This window comes from Grammomys surdaster, unplaced genomic scaffold, assembly GCF_004785775.1.
Source record: "Grammomys surdaster isolate TR1022 unplaced genomic scaffold, NIH_TR_1.0 125861, whole genome shotgun sequence".
In the NCBI taxonomy this organism is placed as follows: domain Eukaryota; kingdom Metazoa; phylum Chordata; class Mammalia; order Rodentia; family Muridae; genus Grammomys; species Grammomys surdaster.
In genome coordinates, this window is record NW_021620687.1 from 3,001,939 (window position 1) to 3,026,466 (window position 24,528).

Genomic DNA, 24,528 nt, shown 5'->3' on the forward strand with positions numbered 1-24,528 from the left:
GAGGAGGAAGAGGACGAGGAAGAAGAAAAAGCAGTCCTATTCTGGACAAATTTAATTCAAATAGTCTAAAATTCTATTTTAATTTACCTGTGATCTCTACAATTCTGCATTTTGTGTCAATGCCAAAAGTTAAGAATGATCTGTTTACCTAGGTAATGTTTCCCACCACATACTGCTAAAAAGAGCGATACAGCCGAACAGCAGCAGTTCCATTAATTTCCTGTTTTGTTGAAACAGGGCCTAACTCCTATAGCTCTGATTGGCCTTGAACTCTGAGCAACCTTCCTGCTTCAGCCTTTGAACACTGATATCACAGAGTACTACTGTGATACAAAATATGAAAACACAAATGAAAAGCAAACAAGTATCACTAAGCTGAAAGCTGGCCCTCATAAAAGGTTTGAAAAGTTTCATTTAAAAAGCCAGGGCCAGAGCGGAGCTTGGCAGAGCACTTGTTATATGCTTTTGAGGCCCTTCTGAACCTGCAGCAGGGCAAGACTTGTATACACACCCATACAGAAGCAAACTTAGCTAGTCTAGACCACTACCCTTACTTTTATTTTTTTTCTTCCAGAAACTCCCTGTATAAATCACTTTGAATTTTTTCGTGCAACATTATTTTAAGCCATTGCTTTAGGAACAATATGCTCTAAAGAATTTGACATACCCACTGTTGAGTATGAAAGAGCTACATACCATCGACCTCAGCCATGTGTTCTCTTCTCTCTGCACAGCCTTTACCTCTACGTTTAGCTACACTTTCAGACATCTACATTAGAACAGATTTTTCGTTCTGCCTGCCCTGTACTGCTGCTTCTTTCCTTAAGAGTATCTTGGTTTCCTTAGCACGATGGCAACTCCTGCAGTTCTCATGAAGCTCCAGCTGGGCTGATTTAGAACACTGACCAGGTCCTGGATAATTAGAGCATTCCACACATACATATACACCATGGAGATGGACTCAAAATACACACAGAAGCCAGAGCACAGACTTCAACAGAAGCAGCTGAGAGAGTTCTCTTTCCGTGGGACTAGCAGAAAATATCTAAGAGCTGTTAATGGCTGCTACAGATAATTTTTGCTCCAATACCCTACAAGAACAATCTCTTCCAGGAAGTTACCTCTAGAAAAGCAGGATGTGAATGAGAATGCTCACCACAGTCGAGTTCCTAGATGGATCTAGGTAGGCATGAAGCAAGATGCCAACTGTATCCTCTCTTGGGTATAAAATAAAACATAACCACTTCTGCTTTTTGCCTAAAATGATTTGAGCTCTAATAGTCCTAACCAACTTATGCCTTTTCTAGGCTATTTATTAGCTCCATGGTCCATACACCGAAATGTCCTTCTCCCAAACCGGGCTCATATGCCATCTCCAAGTCTGTTTTGACTACAATGAATATTATTATTTTCTTCTTTCTATGCTTCTTGTAGTAGTGACTATTCCAACCTGCCTTGAATTATAACTAGTCTATTAACCTGTAAGGTCTTCAAAGGCAATGGAGTTATCTTATTAATCAACTCATTCTCCTCAGCCACCCCGAACAGTAGAATCTTCTGACTTAGACTTTTATTCCATCTAGCACTCTGCCTAAAACATACAATACTGTCACCTTTTCTTACTACTTATATTTTAAAAGATAAACTCCTTATCCCCTCTAAGGGATATTTCCTTTTAGAAAAGAAATATTTGAAACATATTAGAGGCTTGCAACATATTTTTATTCCAGGAGATAGGTCCCAGGGTAGCAATACCCAAACAAGTCCTATTCAACAAAAGAAATGTGTGTGTGTTTCTTTTCCCCATGGTAAACATTTTACTACTCTTGATATTAAAATATTATTTTTATTAACCTCTGTTAGTGTTTAAAAAAGTGATGAACAGGTTTAAAAAAGAACAACTCACAAGTGGTGTTAAAAAGTAAGGAGCTGCTTCTGGAGACAGTCACACAAGCTGAAGCAAGACCACAGCACTGAGATAGCACTACTTTTCTGACCATCGTTAAGTATGATGCTTTTATGCTTTGGTGTAGGCATGAAAAAGAACTAGATAACATTCAAATCACATCATCTTTTTCTCTAGATGTTACAAATTAAAAACTCTGAGATTTTCCATCCCTTGGCTTTCATATAAAAGTATAATTAAATATCTAATTATAATTTTGGAACCTGAATATATATATTTGCCAATAAATGTGAAATTACAATCCCTAAAATTTTTCCACAGCAGAAAACAACTGCGTATTTAAATTGACACAAAATTATGACTATGGAAGAATACACAGGAAAAGATACAGGACTCAAAAAAAAGAAAATAGTAAGGTAATATTTGGTATTCTTGTGATGATTCTCCATAATAAGGTAATACTTTAGTATTCTGGTGATAATTCTTTCTGAACATCATTTCCCACTTCCTTCCCTAACATATCACAAACTATTACCATTATAAAACAGTAAACCATTGGTTACTAGGGAAAAGGGTGATTATGAACTTGGATAAAACAAGAATGTTGAATGGCTGTTAATGCTTCTCTGTGCTTTCTCTGGGTTTTTATAACCAGACCGTCACATGCAGATGAGTAGCAGGCCACGTCAGGTATCGTCTTTAGAGCACACACTGAACAGTGATGCTCAGATACTTCACGAGCTGTTTCTGTGCCTTAGCTCCCTGACGAGACTGCTCAGCTTGGTAACTGATGCCCAGAGGAGACACCTCCATATCCTTACAAGGGTGAAGAGATCAATGCAAACAGTCAGACGTGCTCTCTTTTTAAAAAACTAAAGGCAGCAACAACTTTTCAAAATTATAGCCCAGCATGCTTCTGTAATGAAGCACCATCAGAGCCTTGCCCAGAAAAGTCGCCAAGTTTGCCAAATAATCTATAGACTACCAGTTCTCAGAAATAATGTATCCACGGAAAACTTGAAGAGCCTTGTATTTTTACATGTAATGCAGCATATGCTGTTGCTTTGGCATGTCAAAAGCATGATGATGCTATTGACATGAGAAAAGTGACACAAACCACATAGCAAAGCAGGAGTTGTTTTTTAAATGATGTTAAAAACTACAAAATCTGAGAGTTGGCCGAACTGAAAAGACAGCAAGAGAATTACCCCTTACTATCTGCCCAGCTCGTAAACCTGCACAAGGCTACCACTGCATTAAAGGCAGACTACACTGTCCCCTCCAATCAGTTTATAGTCCCACGTCTCTTACAGTACAAGAAATTAGTGTTTTCATAAATCACTTTAGGCTCAAGTTAAGAAAAAAAATTAAGAAAATAATACATTAAAAACCGATTATATTTCTTAGACATGACAATAAAATCACAAATAATGAGGGAAACAGACAAATTAACCTTCATTAAAACTTTAAATTTTTAGCCAGGTGGTAATGCTCCAGCCTTTAATCTCAGTACTTGAGAGGCAGAGACAGGTGGATCTCTGTGAGTTTGAAGCCAGCCTAGTCTACAGACTGAGTTCCAGGAGAGCCAAAGACAGCATTCAGCAAAGACACTCAAATGGTAAACAAACACCTGAAAGGCTGATCTGTATCAGTAGCCAATAGGAAAGAAAGCAAACCAAACCACAATGACATAGGACTTTATTTCCACTAAGATCTCTACAAGCAAAACAGATACTGGACAGGTGAGGTGCCCCACTCCTCCAATCCCAGAGCTCTGGAGGCAGATAAGAGTTGGATTACTGTGAGTTTGAGGCCAGCCTAGTCTACAAACTAAGTTCCAGGACAGCCAGAACTATGTAGAGAGACTCTGTCTCAAAAAACAAACAAACAAAAAATATATTAATAAGTATAGAGCAGTCTGCAGAAAAAACAGAGTCTCGTACACTACTGGGACACACGTGAAGTGGCACAGTCATTTAGAAAAAGTCTGGCAATTCAAAAATATCATAAATTTATATATGAGTCACTTTATATATATCCTCAAAGAAATACAAGGACACATTCATACAAAAGGTCATTCAGCTATTCATAGAAGTGCTATTCATAATAACAGAAAAGAGAAAATTACTTAGACATCCACTAACTGGTGAATGAACAACAGTAATGTACACACAGTGATGTATTTCAGGGCCAAAAAACAGTGAATAACTGACACATACCACAGCAAAGATGAACCCTGAAATGTTACGTTAAGAAAAGGAAGCCACATGTTACACAACCACACTCATAGGAATTATTCACATTAGAAAACTGCGTAGACAGGGAACACATTCATTTTAACTAGGCCCAAGTCAGGGAGGGAGAAGACAGGCCTGGGAGAAAATGGGCAGTGACCACTCATGGCACAGAATTTCCTTCTGTGGTGATGAAGATGTTCCAAAATTACTGGAAAAATATTTACCAACTCTATAACTGAATGAAAGAATGCTTGGTTATAAACTTTAAGTGGCCAAATCCTGTGGCTACATTAAATATATTTCAATATAGCAGTTACAACTAGTTGTATGTCTACAATACCATTCTTTACCATATTCTCTTAGCAAAAATGTAAATCTTATTTGGTTTACAGAATCAACTCTTTCCCTGACTCAGAATTTGAAATAACAGATTTTTTTTTTAAAGTGAAAACCAATACATATAATGGTAGCACCTTCACCAAACTAAGTAAGTAGCTGGATCAACACCTGAAGCCAACCATGAATTGTAGCTTTTGCCCTTACTCCCAGAACTCTAGAGGCAGAGGCAAGCTCATCTCTGTGAGTGTGAGGTCAGCCTGGTTACATAAAGAGTTCCAGGCCACACAAGACTAAGAGTGAGACCCTGTCAAAACCAAAAGACTTGAAGCCAGCACCAAGTGTTCCCAGCACCTCTCTGCTCAGTCTTCATCTCCTGTTCTTCTCCAAGTTGTCTCAGTCCTGTCAATCTTTCAGCTAGTTCTTAACACGCTCATTTTCAGCACGATTCCTTCTTGTCCTACATCCTTGGTTTATCTGAAAATAAGTCTTCCTCTACTCGTTACAACTGTATCAAACCCTAGGTTCTTCTATAATGCACCTATTAACACCAGTTGCCAACTCTTCCCTTTCTGAATGTTTATTTAGAATAATTACTGTATATATCATTGTATATACAATAACACTACAGTTACTTTAGAAGTAAATAGTTATAGTTCTTTGCTAGTGCTTAGGGAATCAAGTTCTCCCAGAATGCTTGTGTTTATTCAAAGTGACTAGAGCTAAGGGTGGAATGACAGCTTTCCACTAGTGACCACAGCTTACTTCTTCCACAACAAACTATTTTAAGACATTGTTCATAAAATGTATGATGAAGCAGCGTCTTCATATCATCAAAAATGACAGTGCAGACTTGCCAGCAGCTGCACTTCCTACCAGCCCTGCCTCCTTGCCTTCTCAAGTTCCCCTGAAATCCCTTTTGGATTAATTTATTTGTTACTGGGAATGGAAAGACAGGATGTATTCATGTCAGGCAAGCACTCTGCCACTGAGCTACACCCTCAATCCTCTGTTTGCTTTTAACAAACAAAGCCAGACTATCACCAATAATAAAGAAATGGTGTCAGGGGTTCCTTTTTTAAAATGAGTAATTGCTAACAACTGGAAAACAGATGAGACTGAAATGAAGAGACAGCATTCAGGAGAACTCAGGAGAGCACGAAGGAAAGTGGACATGAAGGCCCATACATTTATAGGACAATAGGAAGGACCAATCACTGAAGAATTAGAACCAGTGCAGGGAAGGAAGCATCATCACAACTAGCTGGCAACAACGGCTGCTGTGAGACTGAAGTAAAGCCTGAATTCCACTATCAGAAGTTCGAATCTCTAAAAGACTATAACCAGTGAGAGCTCAGAAGCCAGACTGCAAGGGTGTCAGGTAGCTGCAGACTGCCTAATCCCCACACTGAAAGGGAACAGCTAGAGTCAAATCCTTGTAACTGACCAATACTGATGCAGATAGATAGATACACCCAACCATCAGACTGAGCCCGGGACCCCAATGGAAGACTTAGGGGAAGGACTGAAGGAGCTGAAGGGGATTGCAACCCCATAGGAAGAACAACAGTATCAACTAACTGGACCTGTCAGAGCTCCCAGGGTCTAAACCACCAACTAAAGGGTATACCTGGGTAGGCCCATGGATCCCACTACGTATGTAACAGAGGACTGCTTTATCTGGCGTCAATGAGAGGGGAGGTGCTTGGTCCTGTGGAGGTTTGTTGCCCCAGAAAAGGGAGATGCTAGAAGGATGAAACAGGAGTAGGTGGGTGGGTGGGGCAGTACTCTCTTAGAGGCAAAGGGGAGGGGCAGTGGGGTGGGAGAGGTTGTGGAGGGGAGACTGGCAAAGGGAACAATTGAAATGTAAATAAATCAAATAATTAATAAAAATAAAGTGGCCAAATTAGCTTGCTGGTTCTATTAGATAGTTCTTTGCTCTGATTCAACATGCATTTGATGTTGCCAAGGTAATATCCCTGAAATCTGCACTCATCAGATAGATATATTACGTCTGGGTTCTCTTGACGACCACCAAATTAAAGGCAAACTCTTTAACTTACCTGGCCTCTTAGCCCTTCCAGCACGCCGTGGCCTAACTTCAGATCTCTGCCACTGCTTCCTCTTCAGCCTCACAAGTTACAACCCATAGAGTCCATTTTTCCAGGGAAACCATCTCACTGCTATCACCACATGATACCACATAATGCTGCAACGTGGACCCAAGCAACTTGTGCTCCAGGGACTTCTGAGGCAAGCTCTGACTCTAAGCATTTCATTACAAAACCAGAAATGTCCAGAGCAGTCAAGTGACTTGTGACTGACCACGGAAGCGTCTTGAGCATAAAAGCCTGGTTTTCCAACTCCAGATGTTCTTTACAGCATCTTTCCCCACTGTGACCAGCAAACTTCAAGACCCCAAGAAACTCACTTAAATATAAGGCTTCCCTATGTAGATCACACATAAAGTATACACTTGGGTTTGTCTGCCATGACACTGAAATGTATGACTAATCCAGTCAACGAATCCGAAGGTAAAATCAATGGAAGCAATGACTCGCCCTGGTACAGACCAAATCAGTGGACTGCTGTCAACAAACAGTATTCACTACCTCTGGATCCTTCCTTAATCTGGGTGTTAGTCACGTGACTTTAGGGGACTATCATCTCTTTCCACCCCAATTACGTATTTTCTGAAAATAAGAACTTCATCTTATTCATCTTTGAGTATACTGTCTTATCCAAATATTGTGTTCCCTCCTTCGTGTATAGTGCAAATGACTGCTTATTTGATGAATTAAAGATGGAATTTTTTGATAATGCTGAGCTTTCTAACTTTGCAATCTTTCTTACTGAGCCTATTTTGCTACTTTATTTTAGTTTGACATGTGTTCCCATTAAACAGTGTAAACCCTTAGAAAAATACTTTCTCTTCTTTCCATCTTGATACAATGCATGAGCATGGACAATATTAATGTCAGGAATCACCTTCCTTCACTCTTCCATCTTATTCATTAAGGCACAATTTCTAAAGCAAACCCACAGCTCAGTGCTGATAGCACTAGTCTTGCTGCCAGCTTGCTCTGGAGACCCCATCTCTGCCTTCCTTCCAAGGCTGGAATTACAGGCAGGCCGCCACTCCCACCAGCATTTAAATGGATTGTGGGTATCCAAACTCCTGTCCTCATGCTTGTTTGGCACGTGCTAAATCACTGAGTCATCTTGAAACTTTGAAGAGATGGTTCGTATTGCCATTTGTTTTCATCCACTCACACTTTATACCATAAACATATTACAAGTCCATGTGTGTTCTATCTCCGATCACGCAATATGTATCTTTAGAGTTACAAGATGCACTCTAGGGCAGAGAAGAGGCTCAGTGAGTACAGATGCTTGCCTCTAATGCTGATGACCGGAGTTAATCCCTAGGAGTCACATGGTAGGAGACAGCTGACTCCCAAAAGTCATCCCCTGGCCTCCACACCACGCATGGCATGCATCCCACCCCACACCTACACAAATAATATAATCTTTAAACAAAATTATGTCCTCTACTTAACAATGTCCTGTAAAAATATGTACCCAAACTGTAGTCCCTTTCCTTTTACTAATACTTAAAAACACTCTATACATAACAGAAATAACTAAAATAATCATCGCTTTCAAAAAAAGCTAGTAATTTAGAATACAAAAATAAAATATTTAACATATAAATGTACATTACATACATGGGATATGTTAAAATTGAAGTTAAACTCTTAGGAGATGAAGGATGCTAGCCCCATACTCAAATCCCCAATTGATTGATAAATTCTTAGAATAATAAATAACGTTTTAGGTATCAGAAGCACACCTGAAGAGCTGTCTTGAAAGAATTCTTTTCTAGTTACAAACATTATTCATAGTCTAGAGACACCTGAAAAAAGTAAAACAACTACTGCTTTACTTTGTATAAGAAATGATTAGTGCTACTGCTGATTTTACATGGGAAAAAAGTCTTCTTCAAGAGTGTCATACAGTTTATGGTGTGCATGTGGATGGGTTGACATGTAAGCCCGTGTTAGATGGCCTGTGAACACTGATTATTTATAGGTATCCTGGATAGCATATATTAAACTTTTTAAATTACATTTCTCTGTGTATGTGTGTGTTTGGGTGGGGAGGGTAGGTAGGTGGGTGTGCACATGTGCCATGGGACCTGTGAAGTAGGTAGGTGGGTGTGCACATGTGCCACGGGACCTGTGAAGAGGGTAGGTAGGTGGGTGTGCACATGTGCCATGGGACCTGTGAAGAGATCAGAGAACAACTTGCAGTAATCAGTTGTCTTCTTCCACCATGTGGGCTTGGATTGAATTCAGACAATTAGGCTTGTCAGTGAGCATCTTAACCCATTAAACCATCCTGCTGGCCCAGACCATCCTTTTTTAAGTAGTCTTTTGGAATAAGTAGTGTTCATGTTTTATAAATCCAAATTTTTATATACTGGAGTTTCTTAAGGGGAAGTATGTAAAAGAAGAAGAAAGACATTATTTGATATCATAAATTACGATCAAAATAGCTTAGCCTTTTTCTTAATCTCCAAGCTTTAAGGAATAAATCATAGACAAATAGCAGTGCATATGAGTGCACGTCTCTGCCAGCTCCCTGCCTGTCCCGTTCTCCTGGGACTTCTAACTAGGAGGGTGCACACAATGACTCTTCTCTACTTCCGTCTCGCTTCAGCTCTCCACACTCTCACCCTAGAGGTTCCAGATTCTTATCCAGGAAGCGATTATGGTCTAGCCCTGACTCAGATTTGTAACAAATGTCCACAGGGATCCTTCGACCTTCATTGACAAGTAGAGCCAATACACATCTTCTTGCAGGGTGAATTCTTTCTCTTCACCTCAGAGATCCACTGAAATGCCGTATGGTTAGAGGCCTCCTCTCACAAACAATGAAAATAAAGGAAAACTGACCTCAATGTAGAAAGTGGAAACTCAAGTCACTGTCCTAGTGACTAGTACAATCAGTTGTGACTAGTAATGACTGCACATGGCTTACACCAGTGCACAAACACTGCACTGTGTGTTCAATAAAGGGTATCTCTGAAACTTTCAGCCTAATTATCTCTAATTTTATCTGATTACTGAATTACCCATTATATATTAGCACCCCACACGATTAGCATAAAACTTTTAAGAATGATCTACAGAGATACCACTTGTGTCCTTGATTTTCCAGAGAAAGAAAGATATGAAGCTAACAGAAAGAATCTGCTTTCTTTTGAATGTTACCATATCAAAATGCACCTCTGACAGCATCCGTGCAATCATTTGTAAATAAAATACAGCTTCCTGTTCTTTTTAAGTATGGCATCTATTCCTTTTTTAGCTACTGGTCTCAAGATACATTTCTTTTCTAAAAAATAGAAACTGTTTCCAAAGAGAGAGACAAAAAAAAATCACAAAGTCCATTTTTATGTTACAAACTATACAAAAATCTGTCACTATTTATGTTACAAGTCCAATCATCAATAAGGTGCTTTTTTTTTCAATGTACCACTCAAAAATCAATTATATCAACTCGTTTGTATAGAGGAGAGAGCACCTTTCACGAAACTAGTATTAATGAGCAGACGTGACTATAGGATCTCCATCTGTTTCTCTGACAAAGCTGTGGCTTCTCTAGTCTCTCATTGAAATTCCATTAATCTGGTGTACCAGGGTCCAATGTGAAAATCAAAACTCCATCTAACCCTTTATCAGCTCTCAATAACCTACACGTGAACTCTGCCTGTTAGCACGCAGCAAGTTATGATTTTGCTATCCATCAGGCAGCTGGCCAACAACAACAACAATAATAACAAAAGACAGAAAAGAAGACAGAAACCAGGCAGGCTGGAAACAACATGTCTGGCAGTGTCTGAAGATTTTGTTTTTGTTCCTGTTCTCATCCCCATTCGGTGTCGATAGGGTGTCTGGACTTTGTGAGATTATGCATTATTCTCCTTGCCTGTGATTTAATTGCTACCAGCAATCAAGTCCAAGCATCACTGAAGTGTGCTTGAATTTCATTAGAAGATATAACTTATGCTACTTTCCTACAGTACCTAATAAACCATAAAGAAACCAAAACACATATGGCTTGAGGGAATAACTGGAAAATTAGGTGGCCATTTGGGAACTGGGTGAACTTTTGAACCAGAGGAACAGAGAAAAAGAAATATTAAAGGGAAAGACAGACTTAGAATTCACAGAGATGTGCAGCTTTGACCTTTACAATACCTTGAAAATTACATTAACTCTATGAAAAATACATTATCATGCTTAGAGTTTCCAATCCATCAACATTCAGATACTGCTAGTGCCTGGCATAAGGTAAAGTCAAAAGGACAAAACAACAGCCTGACTTGACAACGGCTACGCTGGTTATAGTTACTGTTAAATACATTTTTGTAATTAACACATCATTAGACTGATAACAGGAAAGGAAATTATATTCCACAAATCACAGAGAACACAGACAAAATCTTCACTGCAAAGAGCAAACTGATGAGATGCCAGGTTGGAGCAAATGTCCGGTGACTGACTGAAAATTAACCTACCATGTTCCAAGCAAGCGTCAAGTTGCTACAGTCCTTTTACTAATATAGCAAAATGAATCATAATAAAAGTAGAACGTCTAATCTGCTCAAGAATTGCTTATGCACTAATAAACAAGCACAGATATTTAACAAAACTGGTGATACACATAAACACGCCATCAACTACCTTTTAACAAGTTTTTCATATTAATGCATTTATTTTGACTTTGAAAACACATGGAAAATTTTAAATTTGTTTTATACTTATTATTTATGGGAGTGGTGCACATATGTACCACAGTACTCATGAGAAGGCCAGAGGCCAACTCGTGGAAATTGGTTTTCTCTTTCAACCATGAGTTCTAGGGATGGGACTCGGGTCTTCAGGCTTAGCAACCATCTTACTAGCCACCAAAATCATTTACTCTTAAGAGAGAAAACAATAATCATAAAAAATATTCTTTAATTTAATAAAAATTCACTTTCAGACTATTTCTGGATCATATAAATTTAACTGTTAGATTACTTAAGTTGCAGGGTTGTTTTCATATTCAATATAATGGCCCCTATACATCAAAATACTTGTGCTATTTTTGAGAACTTGATAAACCTACTTGATGACACAGTCAGTGTATATTTATTCTTTTGAATATAAATGTTCTGTCTCTGTGCATGTGTAAGGATGTATACATACATACACACACACACACACACACATATATATATACATTTTACAGAAAACTAAACCAAATAATTGAAGTGAGTCTTAAAACAGTTCATCTTACAGAATAATTCATTAATTTGCCTGAAAATACTGTTTTTTCAATTATAAAGAGGTAGAGGTGAGGGCGGAGAGGGTGGTGCCTGGTTATGGATGGCAAGCACTGGTGAAAAAGGAGCGTGCATCTTTGTAAAAGACAGAAGACAGAAAACAGTCCTCCCTTTAAAAGCAGATATTAAATGTAAAAGTTAACACAAAATGGATGTGATTATCACTGCTACACATTGGACAAAGTTCTGGATGTAAAAAAAAGAAAAAAAAAGACTGTTTTGTTCTGAATCAGTGGTTAGAATGTTTATCACTTATGCATGTACTTGACTTATCCCTGTTCTGCAATAGACATAATTTTATACCTCATAAAAGCAATTTATGTTTCCAAAGGGAATGCTCTGGATAACACGGGAGGCGAAGCGCTGCATGCAGGGAGCGCATTTGTATTCGGCAGCTGTACTTAGAGACAGAACTGCACAGTCTGAGCATCATACGGTGACAAAAGGCATCCTTCATTTCTATGTCTCAGTGAAACTTTGAGTGGCACAAATTAATATGCATGGCTAATGCACTGGTATGCGTTCTTAATTTATAACTCTGGATCACTCTTGCGAGCTTTCTGGAGTGCAGATTCACTTGACTAGCTATCAAAAGAGCAGGCACTTGCTGCATCTTAAAGATAAGACTCATAAGTCTGGTAACAGTCCATAGGTTTTTTTTTTCTTTAAAAAAAAAAAATCACTCAAATATAAGCAACCAGCTCTACTACTAATTCAGTTAACACAAGACACGGTACTACTAAGGCGTAATATTGGGCAGGGTTAACGGGAGATCAGAAAAATGAAAATGTAAAAAGGCACCTGATTAGAAAAAAACAGTCTCAGTGTGAGAAGGCAATGTAGAAATAATTAATTTAATATTTGATGAACTCGTTTTGTATGAAGTTTTAAGAAAAAAAAATACACCAAATATCTTGTTCATTATTCATACAATAAATAATACAAAAAAAAACCATTAAGGAACACAATCGAATATTAAGCAAGAATATGATCATATTAAATTAACCAACAAACTGTTACTAAGAACCTTCCTGTAATAATACCAGCACTCGCTGAAAAATTCTAGTAAAAGGGGTTTTCTTTACAAAAGCAGCAACTACACATTCAAGAAGCCACCCTAGGACCACTAGAGAGAGCTCTTCTGAAAAGGTTCTGTCAAAGGTGAGGAACCCCCAGTCCCATACGCTCTGCTCTCTGTTAAGCCCCACTCCCTCAACACGCAGCGATGTATAGGAAAGTGCCAGGAGGTACGTTCTATGAGAGACTGTCACGTACCGTCAGAGGGGCCATCATCATCTTTGTCATAGCGCTCTGAGGCTAAGGAAATCGTGTCTGGAGGTCCAGTAAAAGGATCATCATATTCATCCCCTTCCTCGGCATCACCTGTAAAGGAGTCAGAGAAAGTGCCTTTTATGATTTGCCCATTGAAAGTCATGATACCCTGCCAAAAAAGAGGTTAGTTTTACCATTAAATTTAGTCACCGCAACAAGGGGGAAAAAAAAACCTATTTAACTATGTAAAACCACGTCTTAGGTTATTTTCTATCCATTGTAATATAGATGACTTAGTAAATAGCTTTAAAGGGCAGCAGACACCTGCTTACTTATGACCCAAAAGAATTCAGTCCCAAGATTAAGGTTTCTAGAAGTTAAAAAAAAAAAAAAGAAAAAAAAATTAAACAAGACCAATAAAAAAATGAGAATAATAAGAACTGAAGAGTGGAAAGGGGAACTGAGAAAATAGGTATTCCCCTTACCTGTACTCATCTGAAACCTGTAATGAGAGGTTGACTAGGTAAAGCCACGGGAACATGGTTTCCATTGAAAGTCATAGGATCATATTTGATTAAAAGGAGTTACATTTTCAAGAGCAGGAATTCATTAAGCAGAAAATGCTTTAGGAGTCATTGAATCCTTCTAAATTCAAACACAATAACCAAAAAACCTTTCCTGTTTAAGCCACTGGCCTCATGTGGGAACCTGTTTCAAATCCTAGGAGGGTTTGTTAGGGCTTTTTTTTTTTTTTAAATCTGTTTACTTTATTATTGAATCCCCATGATAAAGAGATTTTGAGTATTTTTCTGATGTACTTGGCTAAAATATTTTTTTAATAAATTAGCTATTTGCTAAGCTCAGTTATACACTTACTTTTCTTATGAATTCAACAATACAGAAAAACATATGCTTAACAGTGTACTATCTGACAACAATTTAAATTATCTGCTATCAGTTGAAGGAAGCTTGGCCAAAAGGGCGTGTGCATCCATCTGACAGCTTCTTCTTATTTTTCTAAACATTTTTAATAGAAGTTGTCTCTTTCAAGATAATATTATCTATGTGATTTAAGAACTAAATGTTAATTTCTATTTCCTTATGGTTTTGCTATTTCATATACAACCATCCCTCTCATCCTCAAAACTGTAAGGATGGTGACATCCTCATGAAGACAAGAACAGAAGACAGATGCCTGTCTCATCATCCTTACCGATTCTGTCATTGCTACACTAAATATAGTAATATGTTTGTAATCAAAATTCCAAGGACTGCATATAGATGTTGCCAACTCTTCAGAATTCATCTTTCTGAAGACATTCAAAGTACTTTCCGCGACATTAAAATGTCTCTCTTATGCAGAAAGTTCTGATTTTAAAAGGAGTCTCGTAAAATGCTACCGAAATATTTTGAACATGTTTGCTTGTACGTAGAATGTATAATGAAGATCACAAAATTCTCCATTACTTTTAGTTGTTATGACCTATTTTTAATGAAGTAAAAGCTGTTATGATATTGATTTTCTTAGGACTCTTCACGTTACACACCAAACAATAAACCTCACTAAATTTTTAAGGTATCGGGATACTTTACATACGTTTCTAGAACTTAGCATTCAGTATGTTAGCTGCTGTAACGACAGAAAACAGTAAAGCTACACGGAAATGAATTCAGATAGTCAGGCTTAATTCTCACACTCTATATGGAAATGAACAGATAAATTAAGACCTTTTTTTTTAAAGTTTTGAAAATCAGTAGTTTAACTTTTGATACGGCTACTGTCTACTTTAATGTATGTGATCTTACACACGTGGGTTCATATGCCAATCTATATTCTCTGTATATGCCATACATAACAAAGATTAGAAATACTGTAACATCAAGAACATTTGATTTAAGAAAATGTATTCTATAAAAATCTGTCACTGACATGTTGAAGACCTCCCTACTTTTGTTTTTTTTAAATATATACTTTTTAGATTATTATTAAAATTAAATTATCTTCAATTTACCTATTATAAGAACTAAAATTGACTGAAAGAGTGAATTTTTAAAATCAGTATGATATTTGTATTTACCAAAGACAAGATAAATTAAATCCTGCTACAGGACTGTTTATTTCCCTCCCCCACACCACCTCTTGTCACCCCTCTCTGATCCCAAGAACTGCTCTAAATGTACAGGAACCTCTACAGCATCTGTGCGGAAAACATATCTTTTTAAAAATGCATTAAATTGAAAACCACTACTTCTCAGCATGGCTTTACCGTACTGATGATCCATCCCTTTACCCTCCTCTGAGTTTGTTTTCCAACCATTTCCTCATCCAATGAAGAAGGAAGGCTGTTCTCCTCTGAGGACCTTTAACTGAACACAGGGGTCGCTGTTGAGTAGCGCACAGCATCTTTCCTCCCCAGGGCTAAGTATCTATAGCTATACCTACAAAGGATTCTATAAATTAAAAGGAAAACGTTCAATGTGTGTTTATGTAATAAAATACTGAACTCCAAATCAACAATGGGCATCAGGTAAAAGTATCCAATACAATTTACAGACATAATTGAAAGCATTACAGGCTAATCAGACATCTAAAAGAAAAGCATGCTCAAATGTAATGTCTGCAGAGTCATTAGCTGGCAGTCATTCTATTACAATCACACATAATGTCCATGGTGCCTTGAGCCTGTGCCAATGACAACAGCATAAATTTTGCATCTCATTTCTGTGGTCATAAAATTAATGATCAGTTTAAAAATACTTCTTTGTAGAAGTTATTGCACAAAGAAAAGACATGAATGTGTCCCTGTTATGTACTCACAAGGATAATTATGGGGTTGTTGCTCATTAATACTGTTTCTTGTTTCCCTAGAAAAGCATTTGATTTATCCCACAACTTTCAAAAGTTTAATTAACGATACAAAGTTAACCATCTAAAAGACAATGATCCAAGCCTTCCCTTCCCAGCGTTTTAGTGGCAACTTCCAGACTTAATTGCACCACAGCAGCACAGGTCCCTGATAACTATTTTGAAATTTATAATACTGCTAGCCATCCCTTTTCACGGGGTTTATAATCAATTACCATTTCCTTAAATACCTAGAGATGCAGCCAACAGTGACGGCACAGCCATGAGCTCCACCACCACTGAAGGCATTCTGCCCAATTTATCACCTATTTTGTCAAATAAAGTTCTATTTTAAATATAATCAGAATATCAGCCAAATATACCTAAAATTTACAGCCTATTTTGTACACATATTGAAATACCACTTGTACTTCATAAATTTGTATAGCTGTTAAAGAAAATTATAACTAACATATTATTTAGAGAATAATTGTTTCTTCACATAGAGCATCGAGGACAAAATTTGGAGAGGTAACTCCAAGTAAAAACAAATTAATTCCTAAATTTATTCATTTGACCAATCTGATTTCTCCAGTAATAATGTATAGTAAACATATAAATGAATGCATTTGCTCTGTAATTTCTTAAAGGAAGTTTAGGTCCTAAACCACTGAATGACACAAGTAAGATTTTCCTCTCATTCTTAGAAGGCCAGCTTAGAGCCAACAGACAATAAACATAACTCACACCAAACTGAGGCAGGGATTCGAAATAAGGACATCATTTCTCCGGGACACCTTGGAAACAGGCTCCTACCATTACAGGCCCATTATCTCAAGCATGTTTTAACACACTTGTACCAGCATGAGGAAGGAGGGAGAGGGTGGGATGGAACTCCTTCCGCTTAATTTGCTCAGATTTCATTATGGAGTTAAGTTTCAATTGAGTATATACTATGTTAGGAAATTAAACCCAAAGACTGACTCTTCCATTAGTCTGAAGCCTCCACTAGGACAAACTAAACTATATCCCCTCTTACTCAACAGTCTTGCTACTCTTACAAAGTGGTCCACTAGTAAGCTTAGATAATACAACAAGAAGGTCAAAGAAAATTGCTTTCTAAATAAATCTGTGCATATTTAACAATACTGAGAGAGTTGTAAGGACAAAATTTTCTTCCCAGTTAGAGGGAAAGGGATTCTAAAGGAGAAGGTAAGAGCTGTAAACTGCAGCATCTAAAGCAATCTCATTTAAAAACCAGATGCCGGCCCAGCACAGGGCCTCTGCTGGAACTACATGCCTAGTATGCTGGCCCAGCACAGGAAGGGCAAAGGCAGGGAGATAAAATAAAAAAAAAAAGTAGATACCAATAATTACAATTATTCTCTTGAAATGGTGTCCCATTTAATACTTACTTTTTTAATGACTTAGATATTTCTAAAAATTTCTTTCAAAACTGAACTCCTGAATCAAGATTCCTCTTGAGGAATAAAGTCACAATGGAAAATATACACTGGGAATAACTTACTGAACATCTACTATGTGTTCCATTACCTTATTCCAATAAATCTAGAAAGGAAGCAATACCTAAATCAGTACTGACACTAATACAAGGTAAACATGTAACTAGAGTACCACTCTTTGTGATGGACCTAATATGTATCAGAAAATTCTAGCTAATGACTAATAATAGTCTTTACAAAAATAATAATGTATAAAGCACAAAAATAACTATTTTAAGTCGCTTTAAGAGAACTGTGACAGAGAACAATTATAAAATAATTATGCATTATGGGTAGAGTGGTGTATATCTGTGATCCCAGCTCTTGAGAGGCAAAGGCAGAAAAATCCTGAACTAGAGGCTAGTCTGGGCTACAAAAAGAGATGCTGTCTCAAAAAACAATTTTTTTTAATCATATAGCATAATTCCAGTGCACAAAGACCTGGAACCTACAGGGTGAGTGTTCAGGAGATCACCAGACAGTATCAGGATATATTACAACTATGATGGTAGCATTAGTTACCTATCTTGCTCAAGAGTTCCAGAGTTGCGGGACCTTTTTATTCTACTTGAATAGGCAATGTTTCTAGTGAATAACAGGGACCACAGCAAGCACACTGTTTTCTGCCTAGATTCAAATCTTTTTTACTAAAAATTAAGGCATTTAGATAAGTAACTGATAATTATTCTAAAGTTACAACTTGACAGACCTACTCAATGGGGAATCTATGCTCAATTATATAATGAGAGCCTTCAAAAATCAAACCAATGGGAAGTTTTAAAATATTATCTTCCTTTGTAAATGAATATAAATAATAGGAAAGCTAGTGGTAAATCTCAACATTTAAATGCCACTGCAGTAAAGCAAGCTATGCTCAGTCAAAGAAGAAATGCCAAAGGAAATGGTCTCAGATCTATACAACTTAAGGTTGCAACTATCGTATCAGTTCAAGTAATTTTAAAGACTGAACACTTCAACCTGTAGATTGTGCTTTGGTAAATCCCAAGATGGGAGATTTTCTACAATGCAGGGGAAGGAATGACGAGAGACAGTAAGATGGAAACAGACATCTGTGAACATTACAGAAATTAGTAACTATAATTTATAAATGAGTAAATCTCAGTTAATTCACTTTGTTTAAGAACTTTCTACCTGGACCTCTTTCTCACAATAATATTAAAATTAATCTACCACTGGCTTACCAAAGGATGGAAAACAGAACACAAAGGTGAAACCTGTTTCTCTTGGAGTCATTGTGGCCCCATAGTGACAAGACAGCAGTGGGAAGAAGTGGGGAGGGACGAAGGGAGAGGACATGAACTCACAGGAGCATCACCCAGACGCCTAGGGGAGACGGGAAGCACAGACAGCAGCGTCAGAGCCATCTGGAACTGAAGCCACTCAGAGTGGAGAGCTTTGAAAGAAGATGCGTGCTGGGTAGTCACTTTGCAACCATTCAGTCTGTGTCCTTTACTAGCCCTAATAAGCTAGAAAATGGTCTTTTTAGAACAAAACTGAATATATTGTGAGGGTGTGATGACATAAAATTATTCAGCTTCTCATATTTCTCCAAGGTACACATCTCATTTATCCACAGGCTTACTTTGTGCCGGCACTCTTGGTGATTAGTTAACTCAATTCAGCAGTATTGAGCTGCAAATGACTTATTCAGAGGAAAATGATTATGGGGAAATCTCTGCATTCCACATTATTTGAACTCTTATTCTAGGCTCATTTTTCAATTTCTATCAAGTACTGTATAAACTTCCGTATTCTTTAGAGACAAAGAATGTATCTCAGTAATGTAATTTTAATATCCACACACCTGAACAAGTTCTAAAACAGAGTCCCAAAGGGATGCATGCAATTATACAATGGCTTCCCATTATCGTGCCTTCTTAGCTTAAAATGTTTTAATGTCCAAATAATTAAGCCACAGTGAGAGTTCAGCAAATAATCAGCGTAACAAAATCCACCTTTTAAGAATAGGTAAGGCCTGGTATCCTATTATTTCCTCACAAATAATGTATTGTATTTTTAAAAAATCACCATCAGAATGTATAAACCCATTTGTGCATTCACTTAAGTAAATGCCATAGGACTGAGGCCAAGTTTAAGGCTCCCTGAGGCACACACTGTAAGGACCAGGAAGGAGGAGGCTTTCCTGCTCTTACCTGCATTTTAGTATGGCAAAACCTCTTAGTCTGCTTGGTCACACTGAGCCTGACATGCAACTGTGAAAGAAACTGACACTGCCTTGAAACTGGGAGTGTGCGGGGCTAAAAAACGTGGTGTCCTAAAGCTGTGGCTGTCCTATCACTGGCAGACAGCTCAAATAGGAATTAAGGTTAGGACCCAGTTAGGAGGTACCACACTACGTTCTTGTCCAGACTTAGAAACTGGTTCCAGAGATTAGCAGACCTCACCTTGTTATCTTCATACTAACATTCACAAGCTGAAGGTCATGACCTGGGAATTAGCACCTTGGAAACAAAGACAGTCTGCGGGTCCTCTCAAGGAACTGAAACTATGAAGTACCTGGAAGTTCCAGTGCTGAGCAACCATCTCTCAAGTCTAAAGGAAAACTGTCAGCTCACCAGCACCACCACGTATCTCAAAAACAATGAAACTAAATGCCCATCTGTAAAAACTTCTAAAATATACATTTATTCAAATCAAAGGAACTAAAATAAAGGTTGGCATTTAAAAACATGTTATTCATGCTGTCAAATAAAATTTGTACCTATTTTCACTCGTCCTTTAAAATCATGACCTAAGGGCTAGGGATATAGACATATAGCTCATGGGAGTGTCTTGCTTATTACCATGTGAGAATTCTGTGTTCCATCTCCAGTGCCATAAAACCACGAAGCACCTGCACCCCATAAAAACAATCTCTGTAGTGTGAGACAGCAAGAGGTGACAGCTTAGTTGGCTTAGTCATCTAAGCACTCTGGTGGAGCTGCAAGTGTACGCCTGTACTTAGAGTCCTACCACTAACAACCAAAATCGAAGACGAGGATTCTAACACTGGATTCTAGATCCGCTTCTCAGTATTCCTCTCAGCAGGGGGAGCTAGCACTCTCATCTTGAAGGTCTAAATACATAGCATGGAAATTACAATTTTGATTTCAACTATAAAATTTCAGAATGTTAAGACTACCATATTGAAAATCTCCACCAAAGAAAATTATTTGGGATTTAAAATTTACCTTTGTCTTGTAATTCCTGAAGATAGCTGCAAAAATAAAGAAAATAAAACATTTAAACGTTCTTGAAAAATCAAGGCAAGGTCTAATTAGTAATAATATTCAAATTCAAAATCTGTATTACAAATAGACATCTAGAGAAAAAAATATTTTCTGTCCTGAAATGACAATTCTTAAAGGCTTATGAATTCATAATACATACATTTAAATATGGAAAAGACAATTTTTAAAAGACCTAATGATAGAATATATCTTTAATATCCTTATTTATTTATTTATTTATTTAATATGATAACAGTTTAAAGAATTTTCTTTTTCAAAGTCTGAGGTATTTTCCACATGGATATTAAAATTTCCAAATATGTCCTCAGATGCTCAAAATAAATTCTTAGCATTTTGCTAGCATACTTAGAAAAAATAAATAACTATCAACAAAAGGGATATCTGCATTTGAAACTATTATAGTGGAAATATATTCTGTTCTTTAAAAATACTTAACATTAGTAAACCAGAACATAAAACTTAACTCCATAATAAACATTAATTACAGAGTTATTTCCAAGTAAGAAATTAGTAATAAAGGGCAAATGACTTACACAGACTTTACATCTTTTATCTTCTTAATGAGGGATTCTCTCTTTTCCTTGGCTTTCTTGGATAAATTTTCTCCTTTCAGTGTGTCTGCCACAAATGTTTCAACATCTAAACCATAAAATATAAAAACAGGATACAAATTATTGAAAAGAACCTTTTCTGTGGAAGACAAATAGGTCAGTGACTGTTTCTATACTTAGTGTTAATGTCTGTGCAATCTATGGTAGTTATTTATCAGTCCGAAGCATAGCAGTTGAAGCACAGTTCAAAAACTAAGTTGGACAAATCAGTTCACCACTTAGCTAAATAAAATCTGTATATTATACGGATGCTTAACACAGAAAATGCTATTTGGATGTTTGACATCATTAAACTAGGAAGAAACACACACGTTTTAATAAACTATGGTGCCCATAAAACAAATTATCTTGTATAAAGCAAGCGGAAAGCTTTTATGCATGTGCTTCTATCGTTTTATAATTATTTTTTAAGTTGCCATAAGAACAAGCCATAGTATTTTATAAAGATAAGCTACAGCCTCTGATAACACGTTGCTTTTCCCCAGTATAATCCATTTTCAGAAACACATACTATCTAATGCCTAAAGGAAAAAATAAATCTGCTTTTATTTCTAGCTAAGATTCTCAAATCATACCCTCCTCCTTGCGGCCTGCCCCACCTACACTGGGTACCCTCAAGTCAAAAGAAAACCAGTTGTCTTTTGCTTTTCACTCTGCATTTAGCCACCTGGGATACTAGTTAAATAAAAAAGTGAAAAAATGGGTTCTTCTACTATTTAAAAATATAGTGTCTAAGAAACATATTTCTATGGCTTTATATAGCATTCCCCATAGTCTCTTCTGAAATTTTAGTAAACTCCTAAATATTGTGTTGGCTGATTCCTCTTCTATAAAGTTCCAAGAAGTCTTTGCTGGTTTGATTTCTAGGCATCCATTATTATTGTTCGTAAAATACTGGATAGCTTACACATTTTTTTTTCAGAATTTCATGGCTCACTTTAAAATATCTCTTAGAGAATTACATTAAAATTTTAAACAAATCGTTCACATTCCGTACCAGAAAGATGTGTGACTTACTTTCCTTCTCTCTAACTACTTTGTCTCCTAACTTACATTAATAAAAATTTCAAAACATACTACACATAAGTAATGAAAAGTGCAATAATCTCAATTGTATTTATATTTAACCATTTAAAACCTACTATATAGCCTAGAATGCAATCAATTTTAAATTCATGATTACAGAAAGTATTTTTGCTCCAATGAGGACTGAATATGGATGAAGCTGTTACATAATAAAAATAATTCATAATAAATGCATAACTTCTTTTTTGCTAAGCCAATAATACAAGGGAAAAAATAAGACTAAGACATGAAACAATCTCTTAACAGCAACTATATGTTAAAAGTAAGTATCAAGTGAAATGAAAGCAAAATGTCCTGGTTCCTCTTTCCTTCTGTGACCCCTAAAATACAGAGGAAAGAGGCAGAGGCAGAGGTCAGCGGACCTGGGACAAATTCTCAAGTGGGTTCAAAAGAGTAAAACTTGAAGCAGCAGCCTCTACCCACAGGAGCAGGAGCAGGAGCAGGCCACGTTTGGACAAGCCGACTGTAGCTGAAAGAGATCACTGGCTTCTCTAGTACCTATACAGTAACTTTTTAAAAAGTGGACCAAGAAGTAGCAGGCTACTGCTGCTAGCCCTCCCCCAACACACCCTATACTTGCGTGACTCACAGGCACATAGACTGGTGAACAGTCTGCTTAATGTTATTTTCATTCAATGTTTGTCTTTAATTCCCTCTTCCACGAGTATTTAATTGCCTATTTTACATTTTCATTATGCAATCCCAGTTTAAACAAACAGGATCTATTTTCTATCTCCGGAAGCAATAACAGAACGAATTACTGCCCAAGAGTTATTTCTTTACAAGGTCATTTCAGTTTTATAAAAACTCAGAAGACAACCACAAAAATGCTGCATGCTCAACTTGCTGTTTCCTAAAAGCCTACCCAATGTGTCTTGAAAATGGGAAACCATCCCTCTATTTTGAGAAAACATTAGTTAAAAGAGTGAAGGAAAAATCCGAATTTCTCAAGGTGAGGACTGGGTATGGAAAACATCTATACTTTTAAAATGACACATTTAATATATTTATTCCCAAGCTTTTTTCCTAGAAAATACCTTAAAAACAATTAGGGCGATTTTTCCAAACATTGGCTTTTTCGATAATTCTCCAAAAGGATACAGAGAACAAACTGCTTTGCTGGGGGTGGTGTTTAACGAGAACTTTCGCTGGGAAAAGCTGCAATAATCTGGTTTGTTGATTGCCTATAGACTTGGTTGGCATTTAAGCTTTTGAAGTCTAGGGTGCTTCATAAAATATACACTGCGTCAGAGCTAACAGATGAAACACGCCAGCCTGACCTAGCAGCACTAGCGGTACTGCGCAGCTGGCCGACTTTTCTCCCTAGTGCTTTTGCCAGCCTCAGAACAGGGATTACAGACCAGCCTGTCCTAGGGTATACCAGCCTTGCCCCCAGAAACCACCCCAAACCCAGCCACCCTTAAACCTCAGGCTCTTGTCCACGTAGCTAGGAACAGAGAGCTGGGCACAGAGTGCAGCTGAGCTTGGGACAGCCACGCTAGACAAATGGGGCTGGATCTGCGGCTTTGTACCTCAAAGCCAGAGTAATATTTCAAAAGGCAGCAATAAAACTCTTGGGTAAATCAAGCGCTCCTCTGGCTGGTTGGAAAAGAGATTTGAAGCTTTTTATTGTGCTCTAAATAGCCCTGCAAATGGTAAAATAGCCTGCCGCGGTGAGCTAGCAAGCCGCCCTGGCCCTTTCTACCTTCCTTTGGAGGTCGTGTCCTCCTGTTCATATGTAGATTTCACTGACTCCTTTCTGTAATTCCGGGGAACGAGGTAATTTGACTACACGAAAAGGTCAGCCTGCGCAGACTGGCCCCTGAACCCAGGGACTGAGACACCCTTTTTCTCCTAAGGAGAGGTTTTATTTTACCCACGGGCGCCAGCCACGGAAAAGCGGGATTGAGGGGTGGGAGGCAGCTTCCGGGCTTCTGCTAATAAGGCCTGGGAAACGGAGGGTGAACACCAAGCAACAGATGATGGTACCCCATCGGCCGGCCTCAAGGGCAGCACAGCATCCAACAGTAGAATCACCTCCACTTCCACGGGCCTCAACAGCAAG

General features: G+C 37.7%; 1 protein-coding gene across 2 annotated transcripts in view; it reads right to left on the minus strand.

The window, feature by feature from the left end:
• The window catches only part of Skap2 (src kinase associated phosphoprotein 2), a 153,861-nt gene that overhangs the window by 123,585 nt on the left and 5,748 nt on the right, over positions 1-24,528 (minus strand). For both annotated transcript variants that reach the window (XM_028790028.1, XM_028790029.1), the window contains exons 2-4: positions 21,300-21,405; positions 20,707-20,732; positions 13,151-13,258 (exon numbers count right to left, since the gene is read on the minus strand). In XM_028790028.1, coding sequence (XP_028645861.1) covers positions 13,151-13,258; positions 20,707-20,732; positions 21,300-21,405 — 240 coding nt within the window. The remainder of the gene's footprint in view (positions 1-13,150; positions 13,259-20,706; positions 20,733-21,299; positions 21,406-24,528) is intronic.